The 24,912-nt window shown below is 44.9% G+C and overlaps 4 protein-coding genes across 4 annotated transcripts in view; 2 read left to right on the plus strand and 2 right to left on the minus strand.

Moving 5' to 3' along the window:
* LOC108892934 (thyroglobulin-like) overlaps nt 1-7,231 on the minus strand; it is a gene marked incomplete at its 3' end in the record, with an annotated part of 8,732 nt that extends 1,501 nt beyond the window's left edge. The window contains exons 1-13 of the mRNA XM_018690722.2: nt 6,977-7,231; nt 6,524-6,808; nt 4,938-5,046; nt 4,745-4,842; nt 3,872-4,027; nt 3,376-3,535; nt 3,186-3,292; nt 2,952-3,095; nt 1,747-1,932; nt 1,124-1,626; nt 645-1,029; nt 481-519; nt 1-164 (exon numbers count right to left, since the gene is read on the minus strand). The exon at nt 1-164 is cut by the window's left edge and continues 67 nt beyond it. Of these exons, the coding sequence (XP_018546238.2) occupies nt 1-164; nt 481-519; nt 645-1,029; nt 1,124-1,626; nt 1,747-1,932; nt 2,952-3,095; nt 3,186-3,292; nt 3,376-3,535; nt 3,872-4,027; nt 4,745-4,842; nt 4,938-5,046; nt 6,524-6,593 (2,121 nt within the window). The remainder of the gene's footprint in view (nt 165-480; nt 520-644; nt 1,030-1,123; nt 1,627-1,746; nt 1,933-2,951; nt 3,096-3,185; nt 3,293-3,375; nt 3,536-3,871; nt 4,028-4,744; nt 4,843-4,937; nt 5,047-6,523; nt 6,809-6,976) is intronic.
* A 103-nt stretch (nt 7,232-7,334) lies between these two features.
* Nucleotides 7,335-11,598, plus strand: LOC108892935 (uncharacterized). The gene is made up of 6 exons (XM_018690723.2): nt 7,335-7,478; nt 7,579-7,974; nt 8,384-8,653; nt 8,807-8,900; nt 8,989-9,039; nt 11,282-11,598. Exons 1-5 carry the CDS (start codon nt 7,427-7,429, stop codon nt 9,020-9,022), a joined length of 846 nt encoding a protein of 281 aa, XP_018546239.2. The 5' UTR covers nt 7,335-7,426; the 3' UTR covers nt 9,023-9,039; nt 11,282-11,598.
* A 3,091-nt stretch (nt 11,599-14,689) lies between these two features.
* On the minus strand, nt 14,690-21,422 carry LOC108892939 (CKLF-like MARVEL transmembrane domain-containing protein 6; the record flags this gene model as incomplete). Its single annotated transcript, XM_018690726.1, is given in 3 exon segments — nt 14,690-17,382; nt 17,923-18,021; nt 21,246-21,422. Coding segments are annotated over 3 exon segments (453 nt in total), but the record flags the coding sequence as incomplete, so codon positions are not given.
* LOC108892938 (uncharacterized) lies at nt 18,028-20,506 on the plus strand. The gene is made up of 2 exons (XM_018690725.2): nt 18,028-18,637; nt 19,270-20,506. The coding sequence occupies exons 1-2, from the start codon at nt 18,275-18,277 to the stop codon at nt 19,606-19,608; spliced, it is 702 nt and encodes a 233-aa protein (XP_018546241.1). The 5' UTR covers nt 18,028-18,274; the 3' UTR covers nt 19,609-20,506.
* Nucleotides 21,423-24,912: the final 3,490 nt, after the last annotated feature.

Here is a 24,912-nt window from a genome sequence, read left to right on the forward strand (position 1 = left end):
CTCGTCTGATTGGCTGATCTGAAGCTCCTCTGGGGTCAGACGCAGACCTTCAGCCAGGAGGAACCCGTATCCCAGAGGAAGGTGAGAGGAGTTCGAGAGAGCGACGACGCTCCTCACCTGCTCTCTGAACGCTGTGACCTCAGACAACACCTGAGAGCAGCCACCTGCAGGTTAGCATCAGACTGTCAGTGAGGCTAACGGGTTAGCATCAGACTGTCAGTGAGGCTAACGGGTTAGCATCAGATTCTGTTGGTGAGACTAACAATTAAATCTTTATTCCAAGAAGAAATGATCGTCCAACAACAATCCTCTGAAACAAAGCCTTTGAAACAGAAAGTAAAACTAAAAAGTTCTCAATCAGATCAAACATTAAACACTTAAACTGATGTTGTTGTTATTTGTGTTGAAGACCTCGTCCACAGCTGCTTCTCCAGCCTGGGACCCAAATCTACTGCAGGTGATAAATCGATCTGAACTGACCTGTGGAGGCCTGGAGCTTCTGTGTTCGTCTCTCTGGACCTGAAACACGACACAGAACGTTACCACTGGAACAGAGATGTTCTCTCCAGCTCTCTCCTGTTCCTGAGCTTTATTTTAAAAACATAAACATGTCATGAGCCTGTTTATCAGTACAGGTGTCTTACAGGTGATGGCGCCCCCTGTTGGTACGGTGGTCATTGTTTTTCCCTCCGCGTCGACACAGAAGCAGCGTGAGCCGACGCACTGCAGCGGCAGGAAGTCTCCGTCCTCCGAGCACACGGGGACGTGGATCTCAGCTCCGGCCGCCATGTTTCCCTTCACCCTCAGCGCCGTCGCTCGCTCCCTCTCGCAGCGGGACGGACAGCGAGGCCGACGACCGGAGGTCCGCGACCCCGCCACCTCCAGACCCTGAGGATCCACACACCAGCACTCTGCCCCCTGACACTGGACCTCCTGGAAAGCACCGCTGGACGTGCAGCTGGGGACAAAGATGGCCGCCTCGTCCTCGTCCTCCTCAGCAGAGCAGGAGCGAAGCAGCGGAGTCAGGACCTGAAAACAACAAGAGCGTGATGAAGACAATGACGCAGCTCTGATCCAACACTGTGAGCTAGATGTTTGACCTCTGACCTCTCCTCACTCTGACCTGATCCACTGAGGTGGAGTGTGAGCTGCTGAGCCCCGTCAGTGTGTGTTGGAGGGCGGACAGGAAGCCCGGGTCCTCCAGGGCCCTGCTGACGGACTGGACCAGGTCCCGGTTCTTCTGGAGGATGATCGTCTGAGAGGAGAGTCGCTCCAGACCCAGAGCTCCTCGAGCTCCCACCGCCCCGCTCAGGTTAAAGGCGGCGGCGTTCTTCAGGAACTTCCCTCCGAACAGGTTCTCCTGGAGGCGACGGGGGGAGGAGCGAGACAGAGCCTGCAGAGCCCCGCCCACCGAGGGGAACAGACCGTGGAGGACTTCGACCAGGCGAGACAGGAAGGAGGTCGGATCTGCCTCCGCCGGCAGGACGTCCCTGAGAGGCCGGAGGAGGGAGAGACAGGAGGCCGGAGATCTGCCAGAGGAGGATCTGAGGAGAGGAGGGTCAACAGGACCAGAGAAGAGCTGGGACAGAGCCAGACGACGCTGAGAGGGACAGTCCAGACCTGAACCTGGAGGCGGAGGAGGAGGAAGGAGAGATGAAATGAAATGTGATGGATAAACTGGAAAGAGATAAAAGAAGCTAAAGTACAGAATGTGGAGGAGTTTCTGTCCTCAGATCCAGGACTCACTGCAGACCAGGGAGTCTCCGTGCTGTCGTGTCCCAGGAAGCTCTCTTCCCGTGGGGTCGACACACCAGCACTGCCCCCCCCGCTGACACTGTCTGGAGGTGAAGGCTCCTCCGCTCTCACAGGACGGGACAAAAACACTGGATGCCTCCGTCGCCGCCCGCTGCTCCTCCTCACAGGGAGACGGACCTGAGACAGAGAGGAGGTCAAACCACTTCAGACCAGTTTCCTCTAGTTTAAACAGCTTAAAGCTCTTTTTACTCCCACACAGAACGTAAATATTAAAGCGATGACATTTAGATTTTTCGGAGCTTTTGCGTCGTGAATGAAGGAAACAGAGTCAAACAGAATCAAACAGAGTTAAACAGAGTCAAACAGAGTTAAACAGAGTTAAACAGAGTTCAACAGAGTCAAACAGAGTCAAAGAGAGTTAAACAGAGTTAAACAGAGTCAAACAGAGTCAAACAGAGTTAAACAGAGTTAAACAGAGTTCAACAGAGTCAAACAGAGTCAAACAGAGTTAAACAGAGTTCAACAGAGTCAAACAGAGTCAAACAGAGTTAAACAGAGTCAAACAGAGTTAAACAAAGTTAAACAGAGTTAAACAGAGTCAAACAGAGTCAAACAGAGTTAAACAAAGTTAAACAGAGTCAAAGAGAGTTAAACAGAGTTAAACAGAGTTAAACAGAGTCAAACAGAGTCAAACAGAGTTAAACAGAGTCAAACAGAGTTAAACAGAGTTAAACAGAGTCAAACAGAGTTAAACAGAGTCAAACAGAGTTAAACAAAGTTAAACAGAGTCAAACAGAGTTAAACAGAGTCAAACAGAGTTAAACAGTTAAACAGAGTCAAAGAGAGTTAAACAGAGTTAAACAGAGTCAAACAGAGTCAAACAGAGTTAAACAAAGTTAAACAGAGTCAAAGAGAGTTAAACAGAGTCAAACAGAGTCAAACAGAGTCAAACAGAGTTAAACAGAGTTAAACAGAGTCAAACAGAGTTATGTATAGACAAGATAAAACTGGTCTAAACCAGGTTTACATGTGGAAATCAAATCCTCTGCCTCTTATCTGAAGTTTAGGAGCTGGTCTCAGACCAGGTGTTAAAATCTAACAGATCAAGTTCAACATCACTCTCCATCTGTTCACACACAGACCAGTTTAAACCAGTTTCAGTTTGTTCTGGTTCAGTGTGATTCAGCTGAGTTTACATCTGAAGTGTCCGGTGAGGGCGAGGCGGACTCCCAGCATCCTCCTCTGCAGGACTCTGTAGATGTTGGTCTGAGAGAAGGAGCGACCGGACCGAAGACCGGAGAACGCAGAGTCGTACACCTCGGACAGGAGGAGCTCCACACCTGGACGAGGAGCACATACCTTCATCATCATCATCATCATCATCATGGTCATCGTCATGGTGACAGACCAGCCTGTGAGCGTGTGTGTACCTGTGTTCTCCAGCTCTCGGCCTCGGCTGTCTGAGCAGAAACAGTACGAGGAAACCATCGGGAAAAACTTCCTGAAGCTGCTGAATGTCTCAAAGGCTTCTGGGAACCTGAGACAACACACGCACAGATTTACACACTGAAACACACACAGATGCACAGACAGACAGGTGTGCTGCTCAGGTGAGCGTACCTGTTGAAAGCGTGCAGCAGGTCCAGCTCTGCTCTGTCGGTCACGTTGATGAATTTACACTGAACAGGGAGGAAGCTGCCGTCTGCTGCACACTGAGGAGGAGACGGAGAGCCGGAGCCGTGGAGGAGCCGCCTCTCCCTCACCTCGCAGCTGCCAGGACCTGCAGGTCAAAGGTCAACGAGTCGGTCACTCTGATGATCTCAGGAAGGTGGAGATAAATCTACCGGTTTGTGTTTGTTGTTGTCAAACAGACTGAGTGAATAAACATCAGATCTGTCTGCGATGACGAGGCCGAACCTTCCTCACATGAAACCAACACAGTCAGCAGTATCAGTGTTTGGTATCTGATTCACCGACATTAAACAGGTCAGGTCTGAGCAGTAAAAACACACCTTCACATTTATACACAATAAGCTTCCTCCTACAGCTCTACATGTAGTTTCTACAGTAGCAGTATCAGCAGTGCAGCTGTCAGTAGTGTCGACAGCGTACGTACAGCGATGAGGTCTCCCGGCCTGTCGGGTCCCGTAGAGCTCCATGCCGTCCTGATCCACACACCAACACTGCCCCCTGCTAGAGTCACACTGAACTGACTCAAAGAGGCCTGAAGGAGAACAACGCAGGACCGACTGCAGCTGGCAGGGAGACGGACCTGCAGACAGATTATATATATAGATTCAGATGGAGTTCAGCATCTGACTGAACCATAGTGACTGACATAAAGTATCAGGTCTCTGAAGGAAACCCCTGATGCCCCTTAAAACTGAAGTTACACTTTTTACCCTTTAGGTCCCAGAACAGCCCCTCTCATAAAAGTGTCATAAAAATATTTTTCTTCTTTTCAACGACTTCAGACCTAACCATAGATATAACGTTTTTATTAGATTTAACCCCTGATTTTTTTCAATGGGAAAAACATAAAATAATTGATAACAAAAATACATTCTCAACCACATTCACCCCACACTTCACTCCTCCCAAAACACCAAGACCATTTTTGTGGTGTGTTTATTGCCATGCATTGTGCAAGGTAAGAAAACCAGGCCTCCATTGAAACTTAGTGTGAAATTCTGCTGCCCCTGGCGTCATCACACCTAAAACCTGTTTCCCTGTATTTTGAAGGTCGAGGCTTAGATTTATCAGGTATTCATGGGAAAAGCATTCTAATATGTCAGGATTACAGTATATCAAAAATATGTGGTTATAATGGGAGTCAATGGGACCAAATCTGTCCCGAGGATAAAGAGTGTAGGCATATAAAAATATCATACTCTATACACCTGGCAAACAAAAACAGAATTAAAAACCACAGAGGAGGAGAATTTACATAAACAAATAAAAACATCTGATCATTAAATGTGTTTCTCACAGTGAGGAGCAGAGCTGTTGGTCCGAGTCCCGACGACCTCCTGACCTTCACCGTCGACACACCAACACTCCTGACCCCGCCCACTGCACTGCACAGGTCTACACACACACACACACACACCACATTCAAATCGTCTGAGTGGAAATAATTCTTTGACACAGATAAAGAAACAGAAAGTGAAGGCTACAGATACCTGAACCTGCCATCCTCTGTACAGTGAGGGATGCCACCTTGTTGCCTGGCAACAGCCACGCCCCTTAGCAACTCACATCGGCTCAGGGTCTCTGACTCCAGCTGATACTCTGGAAAACATTATAGATACACAACAGCATCATCAGCAAACAGTGACATCAACAAACCGCTCTCAGGTCCATGGAACCAGTGAGGACGGGTTCTGACGGCTGCTTCCAGTTTGGATCCAGTTTAACTCATCAGTTTAGTTTCTTTAGTGTCTCTCTGACACCTGAGTGAATGGTCTCGTAAACAACTGCATCATCAGTAAATAGTGATGTTAGCTCACTTCACTGTAAACCTGACAGAAACAGAGAAGTGTGATAGAAAAGGAGGAGGAAGGAGAACAAATCATCGTGTTGCACAACTTGTTTCCTCACACTTGTGTCTTCATACCCTGACCTCCTCAGTGGTGACAGGTTAACCACTCCTGAACCACGTTAAAGTTTGGTTTCCTCTACTGCCGTCCAGTGAGATCAGGACTGTCAGCAGCCACGCAGGATTTAACGCTCTGCAGTGTGTTATTATTACTGAACTATGAACAGGAGTCTGATTTTTTTATCATCTCACTGTGTTTTCTTCACATCTCAGGTGATGATTGTGTCAGATGCCTGTAAAGTTACTAAACTGCACTAAAACGTTACAGTGCTGGGCTGGGCGATAAAACGATCTCAGTCTGGGATCGTGATAAAATTTATGACGATAGGCTCAAGGTATTTTTATTAGCACGATGATTATATGGAAGTGGTTTGGTTCCTGAAAAGTGACAAAGTCCAGATGAAGACGGTTTGAAAAGCATGTCACTGGTTGGTACCAACAAAGATAGAAACACAAGTCTTTATAATCAGCAGAAAAAGTTTCATCCCAGAGACCACACAGAGAGGATGAAGATGCTGTTTGTCCGTCCACACCGAGTCCTAACAGGGCTTACAGCTTACAGCTAACAGGGCTAACAGCTAACAGCTAACAGGGCTAACAGCTAACAGTCCTGTCGTCTTTTGTGTCCGCTGCTCCAAATGAAACGCAATCGTGTGAATCTAACAATCACAGTTTCCTGCTTCTCAGTTAAAGACATGATGAGGCTCAGCCGAGAAAGATGTGTTCAGGAAACTGATGAAAGTTCTGGACTGTATGAACTCCCAGACAGGAAACACTTTACACAAACTGCTGACTGACTAATCTGCTCCTCTACATAGAAGGTCCTATCAGAGGAATCTGTGATCAGAGTCACAGGTTTTAGTTTTATTTACATTTTTAGCAGACAAGTTCATTTCTAATGTTCGGTTAAGGCAGATAAAACATGTTCTGGTTTCTTTAAGCTTCAGTCATTGTCAGGAAACTCTTCAAACTCGCAGATAACATAGAAATATCAAGATCGATCAATATGGGAAAAAAATCAGCCCTAAGTGCTGATATACAAACACTCATTCAGTTCTACTGATGATGGAAATGAAGAAAAACATCAAACTTTGACCAAAAGGAAAAGATAAACAGACAGAACAGACAGTGGTGACAGGTAGACAGACAGGTGGGTTCAGGTGTGTTTACCTGAAGCTTTGCCCTGCAGCAGCCTCGGGCAGCAGACCAGGAGGCAGGTGATGTGGAGCAGCCAGGCCATTGTCTCCGTGGTGACAGACTGAGCATCTCTGCCTCTTTATAAAGCTGCAGACCTGCTGAGTCACCGTGAAGAGGACCAAACAACTCACCTTCATCCCTCCTCTTCCTCCTCTTCTCAGTCCTCGTCTCTCTGTCCTACTGGAACCAGGAGTCCTTGAACACAGCTCAGGAGGCGGACAGCGAGCCGTGAAGCCCTCTGATTGGACAAGAGGATCTCTGAAACACAGATGACGAGGGGCAGCGTTCAGTGTGACGCTTGTTATTTTTACTCCAGAGCACTGAAGCTGTTTCACCTGTGGACCAGGTGAAACATGCTGCATGTTTCCACACTGATGGGACATTTACAGTAGAATGAAATCTGCACTGTGCTCCTCAGAAACTTACCTCCTTGTTCTAGACGTAAGTTTAACCCACAGCCTTTAACACACATTCAGCAGGACAAATAATGTACTAATAATTTCACCTGCTCCATACGCACACAGAGCTCTGAATCAAAAATAATCCTCAGAGTCCTAACAGAGTCTGGACAGGATTTAACTGACTGACTGACACTGCCATTTTACTTTTACTAGCTGATAACAGTTTTGTTCTTCTCACAGTGTGAGTGTTTGATACCACAGTTTCCTGTGAGGCGTCACATGGGAAGAGTTTAAACACTTTCTGTAAACGGCTAAAAATTTCTTCTTGAAAATCAAAAAAGAAGAAGTAAGAAAATGACCACACAGACATTTAAGGAACCGCCTCAGTCAGTCAGTGTCTTCATCTCCACTCCTGTAGTTTGATTCTCTCATTTTAAACACCGACAAAGTCAAATCCACTCATCCAGACGTCAGGATGTTGCTCTGGGACAGAGGGATGCTGTGGGGCTTCCTGTTGCTGCTGTCTGGTAAGACATGGACTGTGTCAGAGACGTGAGACTGCAGGACTCAAACTCTCATTTTAATGCTGGAGATATGAGTTGTCATCACGGTGTTGTGTTTCTCCAGGTGCTGTGGGTCAAAGAGTGATCTTTCCAGGTAATGTAACAGTGAATTATCCAGGTCCTGTTTGTGCTGTGAAAGGATCGACTGTCACCCTCCACTGCACCTTCACACCACACAAGTCTTTCATTAAAGATGGAAGAGAATATCCACTGAGGATCATCAAAGTTGTCTGGTGCAAGAATCATGAAATTTGTCAGGGATCCACCCCGTCTGTGTACGACAGTGAGTCAGACACCAACAACCCTCGCTACCAATACCTGGGAGACAAGAAGGGAAACTGCACTTTACAGATCAGAGACATACGGAGGGAAGACAACGCAACGTTTCGCTTCAGGATGGAGACCAATCATTCTGCAGGACATCATACTGTAACATCAGGAGTGAAGGTCACAGTCATTGGTAAGAAAAATGTGGTGAAACTAACAATGATAACCATGCTGTTACTACTGATAATGATGATGATGATAGCTGTCATCAAGTCAGGTCAGTTTTATTTCTATGGCACAAGATCATTACTTTCATGTATTAATAAATATTATATTATATGTTAGTTTTACACACAGAAACTGAGGTTGGTGTTGGTACTGATACCAACATCACTACTGCTACTGACAACATTAATGTTTGAACAGCATTTATGGTCAAAGTGCTGTAAAACCTTAGAGATCAGAAAATGATGAGTTTAAAACTGAACAAAGTTTTGAATAACTGCGTCACCTGGATCAAAGATTCTGGATTTAAAAATATGAAAAGGACATTTATAATCATATTTTATTTATAAAGAGACTAACAATAAAACTCATTTCAGATGATCCTCAAATGACAATAATCAGCTCCAGGAACCAGAGTCTGATCAGAGAGGGTCAAACAGAGACACTGCTCTGCATTTCATCCTGCTCTTTCCACCAACTGGAGGTCACCTGGTTCAGAGATGACCACGCCCTCTCAGAGTCTGGCCCCGCCCTCCAGCTCGGCCCTCTGACCGCAGAGGATTCTGGGAACTACACCTGCGGTCTGAAGACCAACAGCAAGACTCGCTCCCGGCCGTACGAGCTGCGTTTGGAGGCAGCAGAGGAAGGTTGGTTCTTCACTTCAGTCTTTCTGATCGGCCTGTTCACTGTCAACAACTGTTTCATGTTCATCTCCTGTTTGTTCCACTGACCAGCCTCTCTGGCTGCAGACACGTCTTATTAACAAAGAGCCCAGTTTCTCATAACAATCCTCTTTACAGGAATCAAGCTCAACTACCTGACCACTGTCCGTCTGGTTCTGTTCACTGCTCACACTGTGCTTATCATCATAGTGGTGTCCATCATCATCAAAAGGTCATTTCTACCCACAAGAACCAAACACTATTCATTCTGTTGAAGCAGCTGTTTGCAGCTCTAACTCTTCTTCTTCTTGTCTGTACAGGACGTGTGTTCGCAGAACAGGAACAAAGAACTGAGAGACATGAAACTGCAGGTGAGGCACTGAGTTTCTGATACCTGACATTCTGCTGATCAGTGGTTATTGATAAGCTCAGAGGATACGAGACAAGATGAGAAAATTAGACACCTTTCTCATATCAGTGTGAATAAAGCAGGTCAGGTGTGAACAGCAGCAGCTACTGACCTGAGTATAAAAAGCAGAACAGTGGCTGACTGTAGCTTTAGTGCCTCTCACGCATAACTGCTGATTAGCAGATCTGATAATGAGTATGATGTGTGGTAAACATGTTTTTTTAGAAGATTTGTTTACCTGACCTCACTTCAGACAACATTCATGCAACATCAGAGGAGGAATGAGATGTACAAGTAACATTTCTGCAGCCTCACGGCCTTTCTAAGATTCCCAGTTGGCCCAGGAGAGAGGATATCTGCTGAGTCCCTCTTCTTCAAATCCACCCGGTGTGGATGAGATTTGGATGGCAAAGCTTTTGATTTACCAGTTGATCTACATTCCAATCGTCCCTATAGTCACGAGCTTTGGGTAGTGACTGAAAGAACGAGATTGCGGATACAAGTGGCTGAAATGCGTTCATAGGAGCTCAGCCTTAGAGATAGGGTGAGGAGCTTCAGAGTAGAGCTGCTAGTCCTTCACATTGAAAGAAGACAGTTGAGGTGGTCCTGGCATCTGGTTAGGATGCCTCCTGGGCACCATCCTTTAGAGTTTTCCAGGCATGTCCAACTGGGAGGAGACCTAGGCATAGACTCAAAGCTCGCTGGAGGGATCATTCATCTGGCCTGGGAATACCTTGGGATCCCCCAGGAGGAGCTGGAAAACATTGCTAGGGAGAGGGATGTCTGCTTAGCCTGCTGCCACCGCAACCCTTCCCCACATAAGCGAAGAAAATTGATTGATGCCTTCACAAATGAATATCAGGTCTGGACAGTCTCCATTTCACACATGCAGCACACCTCGGAGAACATCAGTGTGAGACTCGTTCTCACCTCCTGGGAATGTTCTGTTTGGTTCAGGTAGAGGATGAAGGAGATCAGTGCTGCAGGAGAGAAAACGTCATCAACACGTCCACTCACTCTGTGAACTCTCCTGACAATGATCTGCTCTATTCACACAGAAGCTCAATCAGACATTACTCAACTTTGTACCAAGTCAAGTCAAGTCAAATTTTATTTATATAGCGCCAATTCACAACAGAAGTTATCTGGAGGCTCTGTACATATAGAGCAGGTCTAGACCGTACTCTTTATCTTATAAAATTTACAGAGAGAAACCCAACAGATCCCACCATGAGCAGCACTAGGCGACTGTGGCAAGGAAACACTTCCTTTTAAGAGGCAGAAACCTCGAGCAGAACCAGACTCAAGGTGGGCGGCCATCTGCCTCGACCGGTTGGGTTTAGACAGAAAGAGAGGGGGGTGGGGGAATGGGGGTAAGAGAAAGACAACATTGCAGATACACAGACTAAGTCAAAATGTAAATAGTAGTAGTAGTAATAATATTAATATTAATATTAATAATAATAATAGTAATAATTATTATTACAGCTAAAGGAATAATAATGACAAACAATGGTACATTAATAGCACTAACACTATCAATAACACTAATAAATGTTTAATTATTGTTGCATCATGGGTTGAGCTGGATCATGGGAGCAGCAGGAAACTCTCCAGCTCTGGAGGCAGAACCCTGCAGTGAGAGACAGTAGCAGAGAGAGAGAGAGAGAAGCACAGCCTGGGCAGTAATGTGCTTGAGGGAAGAACACACAGTTAGAGTGATGCAGTGATATTAAGGCAGTTAATAATAATCTCGTCGGCAGGACATCATGGACAACATTTAATAACTATTAATCTTAACTGATGCATTGAGACTGACCCAACCCGCCAAGGCAAAATGGTATCCTGAAATAGGAACCAGAATAATGTGCTAGTTAAAAGTTAAGGCATAAAGATGAGTTTTTAGTTTGGATTTAAAGGCCTCAACTGAGTCAGCCTGTCTAATATCAATAGGACCAGCACCAGGGAGCTTATTTTCCAAGTCGGTTAATCTCAGAAACTAAAGAAGACATGAGCTGAGAATCTGACTCACTAGTTGCTGGTAACAATGACATAATTGACAAGATGTATGAAGTAAATTCAAGATGGTCAGTCAGGAACATTTTCTAAAATCAGTTGATTTGACACTGAATTATCCTGTTAGTCTGACAATGGTCTTCTCTAAGACCAGCTAGCTTAACTGTCAGTTATGTTTTATGTTTCAGTCTCCAGACTTCATGGAGGAGCTCGGACAACCTGAAGAACAAGACCAGACAGTCTGACAGCACAGCTACCATCTATAATCTATCTGTTCTAATACTGATTGTGGTGATTGGTTACTGTATTGATCCATTTAATTTACCACACACCACACATATGTAGCTTCTTTTGCTTCAGTTAGTAGTTTCAGTTCTTTGAGATGTTTATAACTTTTCTACCTCCTGAAGCTGAGCAGCCTTAGAAACCTGTCATGGATCTGAATCTTTAACTTTACCTGTTTGTATCTCTGTAATTTAATAACAATAAAAAATAATTGGCTTCATTGTTATCAGAGGTTTGAATATTTACGCAGATCAGCCTCAACATTAAACCACTGAAAGGTGAAGTGAATAACACTGATTCTCTTGTTACAATACAATGTTCTGCTTGGAAACCACCCAACTACACATTGTTGCAGATGAAGCACGCTCCCCCATGGCAACAGCACCCCCCAGTGGCAGGAGAAAGTACACCCCCATGTGTTTAATGTAAGGAAACACATGCTGTTGTAGTGTAAGAAGCCAACAGCTATGTGATGTGCAAAGAGTAAAGTGCCTTTAAAAAGGAGAATATTGCAGCAAGCTTATGATCTTAAAGGAATATTGTGATGAAATGGTATTGTCATTATTTACTGTTTGATTCAAAGTAACTCAAAAGAAAACCTGTGTCAAATGTCACTGTGTGAGAGTAGATGTTAGTGATCACCGCATATAAAGCATGCTTTTGTATAATCCTTATTAAAGTGTGGAAAAAGATACATAATTTTTAAAAAAAAATGATACAAGGAAGAGTTAAGAAATAATGGTGTAAAAGTAAAAGATAACTTTGTTTTTAAAAAAGTATAATCAGGACAGACTAGAACATAATGGTGTATAACAGAGAGAGTGAACAGGTCAGATGAGGACAGGGCCAGCTTAGACCTGACCCAGCAAGCGAAACTTGGCAGGAGAAAAGTCCAGGTGCTTTCCAGGAGATATATGACAAATAAGTTGATAGTGTATTTTAACGAGTGGAACCAAGGATGGACAGTTAGACTAACCAATGTTTTAATGGTGTAAATTTGATAAACCAATAAAATGGACTGACACACCACTGCAGTCAGAAGAGAAAAACTCATCTTGTCTGTTTATCAAAGTCCAGTCTTATGGACAGTGAAGAGGTTGGTCTGCCAGGTGTGGAGCCAATTCTGTGAGATATTCTGTATTTTCTAAACATATTTTTGGATTTGATTTGTTGATCATTTTGGCTGTGTTACAGCTTGTAGCATAAATTTTTGCAAGAACTTTTCTTTTTAGCAATTTTTTTTGAAATCCAATGTCTTTTACTCTGACATGTCTTTTCTGTTGATGCATTTTGCACCCTCTGGACACCTTTGTGGCTAAAATGTACATGCACAAAAAAACTGTTATTAAATCATCATACATCAATATTTTTTCTGATATAAATCTCTTTAACAACTTCAAGCATGCTCAAAACTACCAAATATTCAATAATTTTCAAGATTTCAAGTCCGACAGTCTCTGACTGAGGGCTCCATGTGTGAAAGGACATTTCAGGAGAATGTCCAGATGTGATTCTCTGGACATTGTCTGAGGTTCATATGTGGAAAAAACCCTAACCATTCAATTCAATTATATGTTATTTATATAGCGCCATATCACAACAAAAGTCATCAGTAATCTCAAGGCACTTTTCATATAGAGCAGGTCTAGACCATACTCTTTAAAATAGGTATTTACAGAGAGAGACCCAACAGATCCCATGAAACCATGAAGAAACAGACTGTGACATCTGCTCTGCATGTTGGCCTTAGTTAGAACTGTTTTAACCCACTTTCAGCAAAAAGTTTGTATCCATCCAGACGACAACAGACCAGGTTCAGCTCAAAAAACACTGTATTTACACTGCAAACCTGAACCTGATACACTTCAGTAAAACAGCCTCAGACCAGGACCAGACTAAAATGTATAATTTCACTAGTTTCACTGTATTTCACTAGAAGAGTAAGAGAAAACATAAATCTGTGTGATAAATAAGAACATAGAAACCTGTGTCTATGCACAGAGGTGGTGTGTAGATGGAAAAAAGTTATAAATAGAATAAAAGTTTAATGAATCTGACGCTGTGTTTTGAACAGTTGCTTGAGTCTTGTTAATCTAGTCCAGATTTGTGACGTCACAAGTGTAACGTTAGATATGGTCGTTTTTAAACTGGACCTGGTCTGGGTGGAGGACTGCAGCGAAATCGCTGTTTTTTCATTCATCAGTTCAATAAAAGTTTCACAAATCTGATATTGGGTTTGGAACAAGGTTTTAACCAGGACGTGTAACAAACTTCCACGACGATAAACAGTGTAAAAAACGAAGATCGGTCTCAAAGATTCATCTTCACTGCCGAATCAGAAACTACCACAAAATCAGGACACAAACAACCTCAGCGGTGTTAGCAGGGTGTTTCAGAAAGCAGCAGACACACGGTCTGTTTTACTCACCTTATTTAAAGTCCTTTCTTCTTTCTTTCATGAAGGTGAACTGCTCCTAATCCCTGGCATCGTCTAACGTCCCGCTTCTCTCTCTTTGCTCTGCCGCCATTTTGTTTTTTGAGGTTTAAAAAACGTCTCCCGCCATCGTTGCTAATGGTAACAACACGAAACACGTTAGCCGATTCGCCGAAAAACTAGCATTACGTTGCTTGTCTAAATTAAAATATAACTTCCTATAATCCGTTTAGTTTCCGAGCAGAGTGCGGCTGATTTTGGACTTCACAGTTTCTTTCTCTACATCATGTTAATTCACAGTTTGACTGAAGGTTTGTTTCACCTCCACCTGCCTCTCCTCGGCAGATTCGATATGATGGTGAGAAATAGTGAGAAATGTCCGTCACAGATCCTCAGAGACCAGAGTGAAACCTTCACAATGTTGTTTTGTCCAATCAATACGAAAAAACTCTAAATTATTCAAGTAATTTAAAAGAAAAGCAGCAAATTCTGAGGTAACTGTTTAGGGATTCATCAAATTCTTTTCACAGTTAAAAAATATAGTTTGTTGTGTTGTTGTTGATTAATACAGAGGATATTGTCCTAACAGACAAAATAGTTTTATACAGTTAGAAACAGTTGTGTTGTTAGCATGAGCAGATAAAACAGAAACAGCACACAAACTAAATAAATTAGTTTAAGAAAAAATTCAAAAAAGAAACATGAGCAACTTGTTTTGGAGAAGCAGCGATTTAAAAACACTGATTTTAGTTTTACAACATGAGCTCAAAGGATAAAGATCTTCACATTTATCTGAATTTGTTTCATGGATAAAATAAATAATTCAATCTGATCTGTGTTCAAATAAAGAAAATTAACAAAACACAAAGAGCAGTCATTTACTGAAAATGTGTTTATTACATGACAGGGTACAGTATGCACTGATCATAGACGTGAAAGACAAAGTGAGATATTCATCTTCATACAGTCTGTGGTGTTGGATATGGATGAAAATGCATTTACAGGCACAGAACAGAGGAGTATGGTGGATATATATTTATATATTACAAAAGTTTTTTCCAAAATAAACTTAACTTGGTCCTGAACATGAATCATGTTGATATAAAAACTGATTTCTGGATTGTCTGATTGACGTGAATAAGGAAATACATGGCTTTTTAAAAGATTCCCTCAGTTTTCACTCAGTGATCCAATGTATTCAATGATCTATTAAACATTGTGCAGCCGTCATTAAGTTGTTTCTACTGTTAGAAATGTAAAATGTGAATATATGACAGACAAAGCTCAGACTTCTTGTCTGTCATCATCGGTTTGTGACTCAACTCATGTTACACAGTGAAAGTCTCATTGCTTTCGCTTGGTTGTATTTGAGTTAATTCATGTCTGCTGTTTGATTTCATTTCATACAGAATCAGCATCGTCAGCATTCGTTATTTCGTCATTTTTTGAATTAGGTTTTTGAGCAAAATGAAAAAACAGAGGAAAGAAATATGTGACCACTTAAAGGAACAGAGAGAAAAACACACTTTTTCATTTTGACACATGAAACATGGAGAACAGATGACGTGTGCTGCAGTCCGCTTCATTTTCTGGGCATAAAAGTTCAAATATGAACAAAATAATCTTCTTTTTTGAAGTATTACTGTGACTACAGGGTAAGGTCAGAGTTTAACTCAAAGTGGTCGGCTGGAAACTATACGTCCACAATATTAAAGAAATATTTCACCCAGACGTGATGATTGTGTTTTGATAAAAAAGTCTCCGTTTCTCACTCGTCCTGGATAATTCAGATTAAACTCATTTTATATTTCTTCCTTCATTCAAGTTAAAATCAAAAATTAAAAATCAAGTCAAAAATTACCTGAAAAATCAACAAGCTTGGATGAAAAATTCTTTGACATTATTGAGAGCAAATACAGTAAAAATTCAAATTAATGCCAGACTGAAATAAAGAAAACGTGGTTTCCTTATATGATCATTCATGTTCAGATTCTATTTGACAAAACCGCATCATTTCCTTCATAAAACATTCAATTGAAAAAACACTCGTGATAAAGACGAGTGTTAAAATCAGTGAAACAGAAAGCAGACTGAGAGCGACGACCGAAAAACTAAAAGTTAAAAAGTTTAAGAATATAAAACATTATTTAAAAACACACACACACACTGAGGCTTTTAGAAACACACCGTATGTATTATATAAAGCTGCTTCAGACACATGGATGAAACAGATTAAAGGAACGAAGCTGCTGAACATCTGTGGACAGGACGTCGCCTCACAGCCAGGCGTCCACAGGAGGAAGAACATTACGTGTTTTAAGTGGATTTTTCCTTTAAAGTGATTGGTCCACAGGGAGGTCAGAGGTCGGGGGGGGGGGGACACCGAGGGACTGAGCTCATGGTTACAGGAGAAAACTGTTTAGTCATTCTATTGGTGATTAATCACTGATCACCAATTGATAATTCTAACAAACCCTTCTCACAAAACCTCCAGGAGTGAGACTTAAAGTCACTTCCTGCTGAATTATTTTTTTCAGAAAACAACTTTCATCAGGTCCAACAGCTCCCCCTGCTGGACACTTTAAATCATCACACCTGCAGTAAAAGACTGAAATCCTCTGGACACAGCGACAAACATCATCACATCTAAACACATCACGACTCCCTGCTGCTTTCCGACGCTGTCACAGTGTCCAGTTTTTAAATTAGACTTTTAAATCCTTTTAAAACTGTTTTTGTCTCGGACGCTGACAGATTTTTAAAAAGGGTTCTGGGTCTAAATCTGAGTCATCATGAGGCATTCAGGGACACAACCAGACGACGTTTCCTCTGTATTAAAGCTGATTTGTGAACCACTGACCTTTACCAACTGTTACACCACGAAAATCATCAGTTGTTTTAATTTACAGTCGATCATTATGAGTTTATGACACAGTATTTGATTGTTTGTTAATTAACTTCATAGAAAGAGATAAAGCACAAAGAGAATAAAGGACTAATCCAGCTCAAATTCATTGTCATGTTTAAACCTTAAAGAAGAAACTTTACAGCAGAATATTTAGTGGTTTGATGGTTTTAGTGTCTCTGTTCTTCCTTTAAAAAACATCTGGATGTTTCTGTCTCAGTATTTGTACATTAAACGTCACACGCTGACAGACGCTCTGCACTGTGATTGATTAATTATTGGAGGATCGATCGTATTGATATCTGCAGCAGAGTGTCCTCAGCAGCGGTGAACAACGACTAAAAAGATTTTAAAAGACTTTAAAAAACAGACACCAGGTCGCGCCACCTGTCGCTGAAGCTCCGCCTCCTGACGTCACGTTAAAGGAATAGTGCGTAAAATAATCTGACCTCTGAGCGACGTCACGGCGCACAGATGTTAAAACAGACTTATTGTGTGGCGTTGGTCTCCGTGTTGAGTTTTTCTGTCTCTGCCGGAGTCTCCGTCGCCACGGGCCCGCCGTTACTGGACACCGGCTTCCCACCAGTCTGCCAGGGAAACCCACGGCTCCGAAAGGCCAAGACCAGGTCCACGACAAAGGCCGCCATCGCCAGGAAACCAAACGCCTGGAGGACGAGAGGAGAAACAGAGAAAGAGAGAAAATCAGGTGGAGGAGGAGGTAGGAAAGGAAGGATGAGAGTGGAAAAGAAAGGAAAGGAAAGGAGAAGAGGAGACAGGGAAGGAGAGAAGGAAATAAGAGGAAGGAAGGGAAAAGAGGAGGTATCATTAAGGAAAGAAAAGATAGGAGAGGAAAAGAGACTGTAAACAAGGAGATGAGGTGATAGGAGGGATGAAAGGATGTAGGGAACAAAAGGAGGGAGTTGGGGAAGGAAGGAAAGAACGAGGTATGGAATAAAAACAGGAGATAGGAACAAGGAGAAAGGAGGAGACTCAGAGGGAAAGACAGAAAAAGGAAAAGAAGAGGCAGAGAAGACAAGGAAAGGAAAAAGGAGGTAATAATGAAAGGGGAGGAGGAAAGGAGAGAGGGATGAGGAACAGTAGTAAGAGTTAAGAAAAGAGGAGGTAAGGAAACAAAGAAGGAGGGAAGAAGGGACTGTAGGTGTTAGGGGAGGAGAGGAGGTAGTGAAGGAGAGGAGGAGTCTTACCACAGCAGTTTTCTCCAGGTCAGTGCCGTTGTTGTTTGCAGCAAAAACGATGGAGGAGATGAAGAAGAGGAGGGTGATGGCAGCGGTGTAGTAGAAGTCCTGTGGGGGGAGAGGAGATTAATACAGAAAGCCCACATTCATTCATTCGTTGTCTGTTCATTAACGGCCTGCACTTCCTGGCAGTGACCGGTAGGTGGCGGTGACGCGCCGCGTCGCTGTTCATCAGCTGACAGGAAAAAACATCAAGAAGAAGAAGAAGCAGGAAAAGAAGCAGCAGCGCGTTAACGTCCTGTGTCCATCTGTCTGTCCATCTGTCTGTGGGCTGGTCTGTCGGCCGAGGGGCGGAGTCCGGATGCCGTGGAGGTGCTGTGTTCCCGGGTGTAAAGGCTACGATGAGGCCAAGTCGATGGGCGTCGTGTTTCACGGGTTACCGACCAGAGACCCGCAGCGCTGCAGAACATGGCTGACCGCGATCCAGAACCCCCGCTACGACGAGAACACCCCGGTGTCCAGGTACAGCGGGGTCCGGGTCTGCAGCCTGCACTTCAGGCCGGAGGACTACGAGGAGGACTTCAGGGCTAAGATACTCAACGTCGCCCCCAAACCGATGCTGAAGAGCGGCGCCGTGCCGTCCGTGTTCCCCGGGAGAGGGCAGGGGGAGCCCGGCCGAGCCGACCCGGCATCTGCCCCGGCTCCGAAGAGAACCAGGACCCAGGTGAGAGAGCAGAGACCCTCAAGTCCCGGTGTCTGTTAGTCTGAGTTTAACACGGGACTAAACCCCGAGTCCTCAGACAGGGGCCCCTAATCCAGATCCACCTGTGACCGGATCCTACCGGACTCTACCGGATCCTACCGGACTCTACCTGACTCACCTGCTGCTGATTCCTCAGACTAACACAGTGAAGCAGTTAAAGCTCAAACACTCAGTGTGTAACAGTAGGAGAGCTGAGTGTCTGTGGTTAGTTCATGTGCCTGTGTAACAGTAGGAGAGTTGAGTGTCTGTGGTTAGTTCATGTGCCTGTGTAACAGTAGGAGAGCTGAGTGTCTGTGGTTAGTTCATGTGCCTGTGTAACAGTAGGAGAGCTGAGTGTCTGTGGTTAGTTCATGTGCCTGTGTAACAGTAGGAGAGCTGAGTGTCTGTGGTTAGTTCATGTGCCTGTGTAACAGTAGGACAGTTTTAAACAGGTAATGTATCTCCCTCTGACCTCAGACTAAACTTTGTGTTCTTCTGTCTCAGAAGCTGAAGTTCAGGTTCCAGTCTCCGTACGTTTCGAGTGTGAAGGTGCGTTCACTGACCGATGAGCTACAGTTCCTCTGCTGACCTCCTGTCTGTCACTTTTCTCTCAGACGAGCCGCGGAGCTGCAGACGCCTCCTCACAGCCGCCTCCGGCCGCCGGCTCGGACGACAGCTTCTGCATCGTGGTGTCGGTCGACCCCCTGGACGACGGCAGCTTCCGCTCGGAGCCGGAGTTCAGCGAGTCGGACGAGGACATGGACAAAGACTGTACGATCGTCTACAACCACAGCCTGATGGAGCTGTTCAGGATGTGTCAGTCGTGCGGGCAGCCCATAGTGGAGAAGGAGGTTTTCCACTCGGGAGCACAGATGAGGGTGAAGTGGAGCTGTCGTGGCGGACACTCCGGGACGTGGACGTCCTCGCCTCGTCTCAGAGACGTGCTGCCGTAACATCCACCTCCACCTGCTCTCAGCTGCTTCAGCTCACGTCGGGAGAAGCCTCTGAACTCACTGAGCAGCAGGAGGGTGGAGGAGGGTGGAGGAGGACCAGGGCTCAGACTGTAGCTACACCCTCACATCAGACTCCACAGACAAATGTGACGCTCACTCCTCTGTGTACGAGGAGTTACTGTGTCAGGGACAGCAGCTTCAACAAAACAAACACTCCTCTGTTCTCAGTCCGTTCCAGCACGTGATTCAGAAATAAACCCAGAGACAGACACAGTGAGGACAGAGGGACAGAGGGAGGACAGAGGGAGGACACAGTGAGGACAGAGGGAGGACACAGTGAGGACAGAGGGAGGACACGGGGGGGGCAGAGGGAGGACAGAGTGAGGACACAGTGAAGACACGGTGAGGACACAGTGAGGACAGAGGGAGGACAGAGGGGGGACGGGGGAACAGAGGGAGGACACAGTGAGGACACAGTGAAGACACAGTTAAGACAGAGTGAGGACACAGTGAGGACAGAGGGGGGACACAGTGAAGACACAGTGAGGACACAGTGAGGACTGAGTGAGGACTGAAGAGGACCAGCTGGTTCATTCTGCTGGTTAACTCAGGTGTTTTCAGTCGGTGTTAACTCGTCATAGCTTCAGCTCTCAGCAGGTACAGCTCACCTGACACCTGAGCGACCCTCACTGCCCGTCTCACGCTTTCATCAGGTTTCTAACCTTTAGCTTGAGGTTTGGTCGTTTGAAGACCAGATGTGGTCGTAGAGTTTCCAGCCTGTGTGTGTGAGGAGCCACAGATCTCCTCTGTTTCTGAGCAGTGAACAGACTGAGAGCCACACACACTGAAGACATGTCATCATGTTCCAACTCTGACTGAATAAATCTGCAATAATCAACATCAATGTGCTTCTTTTATCAGCGTCTCTTCACCAACACACACACTTCATTAGCAGTTAGCAGTTAGCAGTTAGCAGTTAGCAGTTAGCTAGCTCACAGTCAGACGCCCTGAGCTGCTGGATCACACACTTTGACCTGACGTAGACCATGAAGGTCAGACTAACATGAAGGAGGACTCTCCTACAGCCACACACCTTCTCCAGGTGTTTACAGCACAGAGCTCTGTCCACAGACAGACACCTGGAGGACAGGACAGCAGCTCACTGTGCTCTTCACTCTGTCCAACAGAACTACCACACAGACAGACAGAGACACAGACAGACAGAGACAGATAGAGACACAGACAGACAGAGACAGGTAGAGACACAGACAGACAGAGACACAGACAGACAGACAGACAGACAGAGACACAGACAGACAGACAGAGACACAGACAGACAGACAGACAGACAGAGACACAGACAGACAGACAGAGACACAGACAGACAGACAGACAGAAGTCTGTCTTAGAAACTGAGAGTCCACCTACATTAACACACTGAGACTTCCCTCTTTCACATGAACATCTTCTAATGTAACTCATCATTTACTGTCAGCACTCTGCAGTTAGAAGCAGCTGAAACCAGGAGGATCCCAGACCAACACGACTCCTGAGCCAGACTCCCTGTCTCCAGCCTTAATGTGAAGCTAAGCTAACCAGCTGCCAGGTGAGGCGGTGTGAGGTGGATCAGGTCTTACCAGACTGGGCCAGCAGGTGATGCCGACCCTGGTGTGCAGGGTGGTGGAGAGGAGGACGAGCAGCAGCAGGGTGAAGAGGAAGGCCGTGCAGCTGACGAACTCAAAGAAGTAGAGGGCGGTGCAGCTGATGCAGCTGCTCACCACCTCCTCCAGGATGAAGGCCACGAACGACAAGAGCTGATGGAGGGAGAGAGAGAGAGAGAGGGATATTAGAGCAGCATCTAATCTGTTGATCTGTCATCAGTTCATTGATTAAAGACTCTACTTGTTTCAGTTGGAACTGATCTGTTTATTTCTTTCTCTCAGATAAAGTCAGTCAAGAACCTGAACCTGAACCTGAACCTGATCTCCAGTCCAACAACAACAAGCTTTGTGAAACTGACATTTATATAAAGTTAGTGCAGTGAATCTCAGGAGGTGTTCTATGAACCACATCAGATCACAGTCTGAACCTGATCCAGACTGACAGACTTCCTGTCCTGGGGTCTGAGCGCTTCTCTCTGAATCCCTGACAGTTTTTCCTCTTTACGTGGTTTCACACCTGCACCAGCCAGGCCAGCTACACTTAATTAGCCCGTGACCTTTGACCTTCTGACCATCAAAATGTAATCAGCTCATCTCTGAGTGAATGTTTGATGTGTTACAGAGGTGTGTTCAGGAGGACAGGAGGACGGACGAGTGGACGGACGAGTGGACGGACCACAGACTGACTGTGAGGAGACGTGTGTTTCCATCGGAGACGCCGGGACAATAAAGACCAGTGTTTGATTAGAACTGGAGAGACTGTTGTGGTAGAACCGCTCTGACCACTCTGAGCTCTGAGTGTGTGGGCGGCAGCCATTTCCCAACACACACACACACACACACACACACACACACACACACACACACACACACACACACACACACACACACCCTCTCTCTCTCTCTCTCTCCATGTGGGCATCCCGGGCGTGTCTGAACCACACTGAGTCAACAGGAAGAGGAGGACGTCAGCTCTGTCCTGCTGCACAGAGACGGATCAGACCAACACAGGAGGTTTAATGGTACGATCCGTGTGCAGCCGTCGGTGGTGGAGAGTAACTAAAGTAAAGTACTCGAGTATTTGGTTTTAATGTAACTTTCCAGCTCAGAGGGAAACACTGGACCTGTTCTATCCCGTTTTAAAGATGGAATAACACCAACAGCGCCCCCTGTGTTCACAGACCATGGTCCAGTCAGAGCCCCTCAGACTCAGACTGACATGAGGAAACTTTCGAGGATCATTACACAATATTACATTTAGTACATTTCCTCCCACAGAGCAGCTTCAACATCTGTCCAGTGTGTCGGGGGGGGGGGGGGGGGGGGGGGTTACAGATGACAGGAAATGTCAAGCGACAGCGTTAACGAACGTCCCGACAGACAGACTGAGGAGGAGGGTCCAAAGAACTCAGGAGTGTTTAAAGGACTTGTTTAATGTTCCCACACAGACAGAAAACACCACTGATCTGAAGCAGTCGTCCTTTAGAGGGACACAATCTGAGACCGAACCTTTAAGCTCCACAGAAACATGCAGACTGATACTGACTGATATGAAAACTATTATCAAAGGAAGAGTTTTTCCATATCACTCAGTCAGAGACAAACAAACCCTGAACCACATTTAAACTGACTCTCAGGGGTTGAAAGGAACTCGTGGTGGTTTTCTGATGGTTTGACTCGTTGTGGTTTACAGTGATATCTGCATCAAACACCGACACATTCGTCCATCTGAGCCGACCCAGACCTGTCTCACTGTGTAGTTTGTTTTTCTTGTGGATGGTGTGTTAGCTTTAATCCAGATGTTTGCTCGGAGGACAACAGCTGTCAAACACACTAACTGAGAAGAGATGTGATGGAGTCATTAGTTCATGAAAGGCAGACGGAGGCGCTCCGGTTGGGAAACATGCTGGTGAAGCTCTACAGAGTTAGACAATGTAAATCTCTGGTGTTTAGTTTGGGATGAAGAGGTCGTCTCAGTCCTGCTTCCTGCCACAACACACCCACACCGACTGTGTCTGTAGATTCCACCGTCACAGACACAGACTGTGTCATAAAACCAGAGCGAGCAGCCACAGAGGTTAAAGGCCTCAGTAGTTACAGAGTCATCTGATGCATTATTAATCTAAACATCTAGATTAGTGACGAAGTGTAGCTCAGTGAACATGAGTGCAGTTTTCTGTTTTCTCCCTCTGTATATTTTGGTCATGTGGTAAACCAAACTCCAGACTCGGTTCCCATTCCAGCTCTGGGTTTTATTGTAGGAGTACTCTGAGCTAAAGTGAGTCTGGAGAGTTGGACGTCAGGTTATAAAAAGTCTTTGTGTTTTCTCCAAACGGAGACAAACCCTGAACCACAGAGTTAAACTCAGACCGTCTGACGTCAGCAGAGACAGAGTGAGAGCTCTCCCCTGGTCTTTACAAAGAGCTGCAGAGCAAGGCATCATCGCTGAGGGTTTGATTCCCACCTGAGCTGAAAATATACCTGAGACTAGAGGCACAGCAGATGATTGTTTGGTGTTACTGAACCTAACAGTCAGTATTTAACACATTAACAGAGGCATGTGACAGACGTCAGCGTCCTCATTAACACCTCACTGAGTTTACATGTTGGTGTGAAAACAGCAGCATGTGTTAGGACCGAGTTAAAAAGTTCAGACAGGACGGAACATATCCTGATGTTTAGTCCAAAGAAACTCCATCCTACATGTCCCATAATGCACCTGGATCACTTCCCTTAACTGCACATAATGAGAGTTATTCTTACGTTGGGGTTGGTGGGTTTGCTCCGACTTCAGGAGGCGTTCAGGTTCAAACTTCTGACTGGGAACTGGAAGCATGACTGTACAGTCAGAGCGTCTGTAGTTCCATAACTCCAACAGAGTGAGACGTCTTCTCATTTTCAGGAGCCATTTTCTCCAGTTAAACTTTCCTTGGTTTCAGATCAATAATTTAACCTGATCAGCTTCCTGGTTTGGAACCAGGACCTGCAGATTTGACGATTATCAGCTGCTGAAGAGACGACTGATGATCACTGTTGATCAAGTGACTTGAACAAAATGGACGACCTTTGTGCGTCGTCCTGTTCACCTCGCACTACGACCTCGTCCCAGGATGGAGGAGGAGCTCACTGATGATGCTGTGACCATTTTCTCAGACAGACACGATTTTCAATTGTCAACGTCCCGAAACAGAAAAACCACAAAAGTTCAGTTCAAACTTTCTGCAGAATCAGTCAGAGCTGAACTGAACGTTCAGGTAACAGGATGTTTAACGGGACACACACTGATCAATCAGACTGATCAGTCCTCGTCTGTGCAGACATCACAGAGTAATGTACAGATTTCAGAACAACATCCTTGTTTTCCAGTGTATCAACACTGAAATGAAGTTTATTAACCTCCTTTATAAAGTGCTGAATTCCCCTTTACACTGTGGGGAACTTGATGTTGGAGTCTGGTTAACCACAGTCACGTACATGCTGCTGCTCTGTGAGAAACTGCAGTGTTTTTATTGTGTTTTGTTTTTTTTTTTAAAGCAGAAGTTGAAGCACATTTTCAAACTGTGTCAGTTCTTAGAGTTTCACAGCTGAGGAACTAAAACGTCCAGAACTCTGTGTGTTTCTGCACTTGTCAGGAAACATGAAG

Source organism: Lates calcarifer, unplaced genomic scaffold (genome assembly GCF_001640805.2).
Source record: "Lates calcarifer isolate ASB-BC8 unplaced genomic scaffold, TLL_Latcal_v3 _unitig_2529_quiver_1116, whole genome shotgun sequence".
Lineage (NCBI taxonomy): Eukaryota > Metazoa > Chordata > Actinopteri > Centropomidae > Lates > Lates calcarifer.

What these genes read in the sequence shown, in the direction of transcription:
- LOC108892935 (XM_018690723.2), top strand. Translation starts at nt 7,427, where the DNA reads ATGTTGCTCTGGGACAGAGGGATGCTGTGGGGCTTCCTGTTGCTGCTG. An exon ending in AGTGAAGGTCACAGTCATTG is followed by an intron (nt 7,975 to 8,383) that starts GTAAGAAAAATG and finishes AACTCATTTCAG; the next exon opens with ATGATCCTCAAATGACAATA. An exon ending in GTGTCCATCATCATCAAAAG is followed by an intron (nt 8,901 to 8,988) that starts GTCATTTCTACC and finishes TTGTCTGTACAG; the next exon opens with GACGTGTGTTCGCAGAACAG.
- LOC108892938 (XM_018690725.2), top strand. Translation starts at nt 18,275, where the DNA reads ATGCCGTGGAGGTGCTGTGTTCCCGGGTGTAAAGGCTACGATGAGGCC. An exon ending in CGAAGAGAACCAGGACCCAG is followed by an intron (nt 18,638 to 19,269) that starts GTGAGAGAGCAG and finishes CTTTTCTCTCAG; the next exon opens with ACGAGCCGCGGAGCTGCAGA.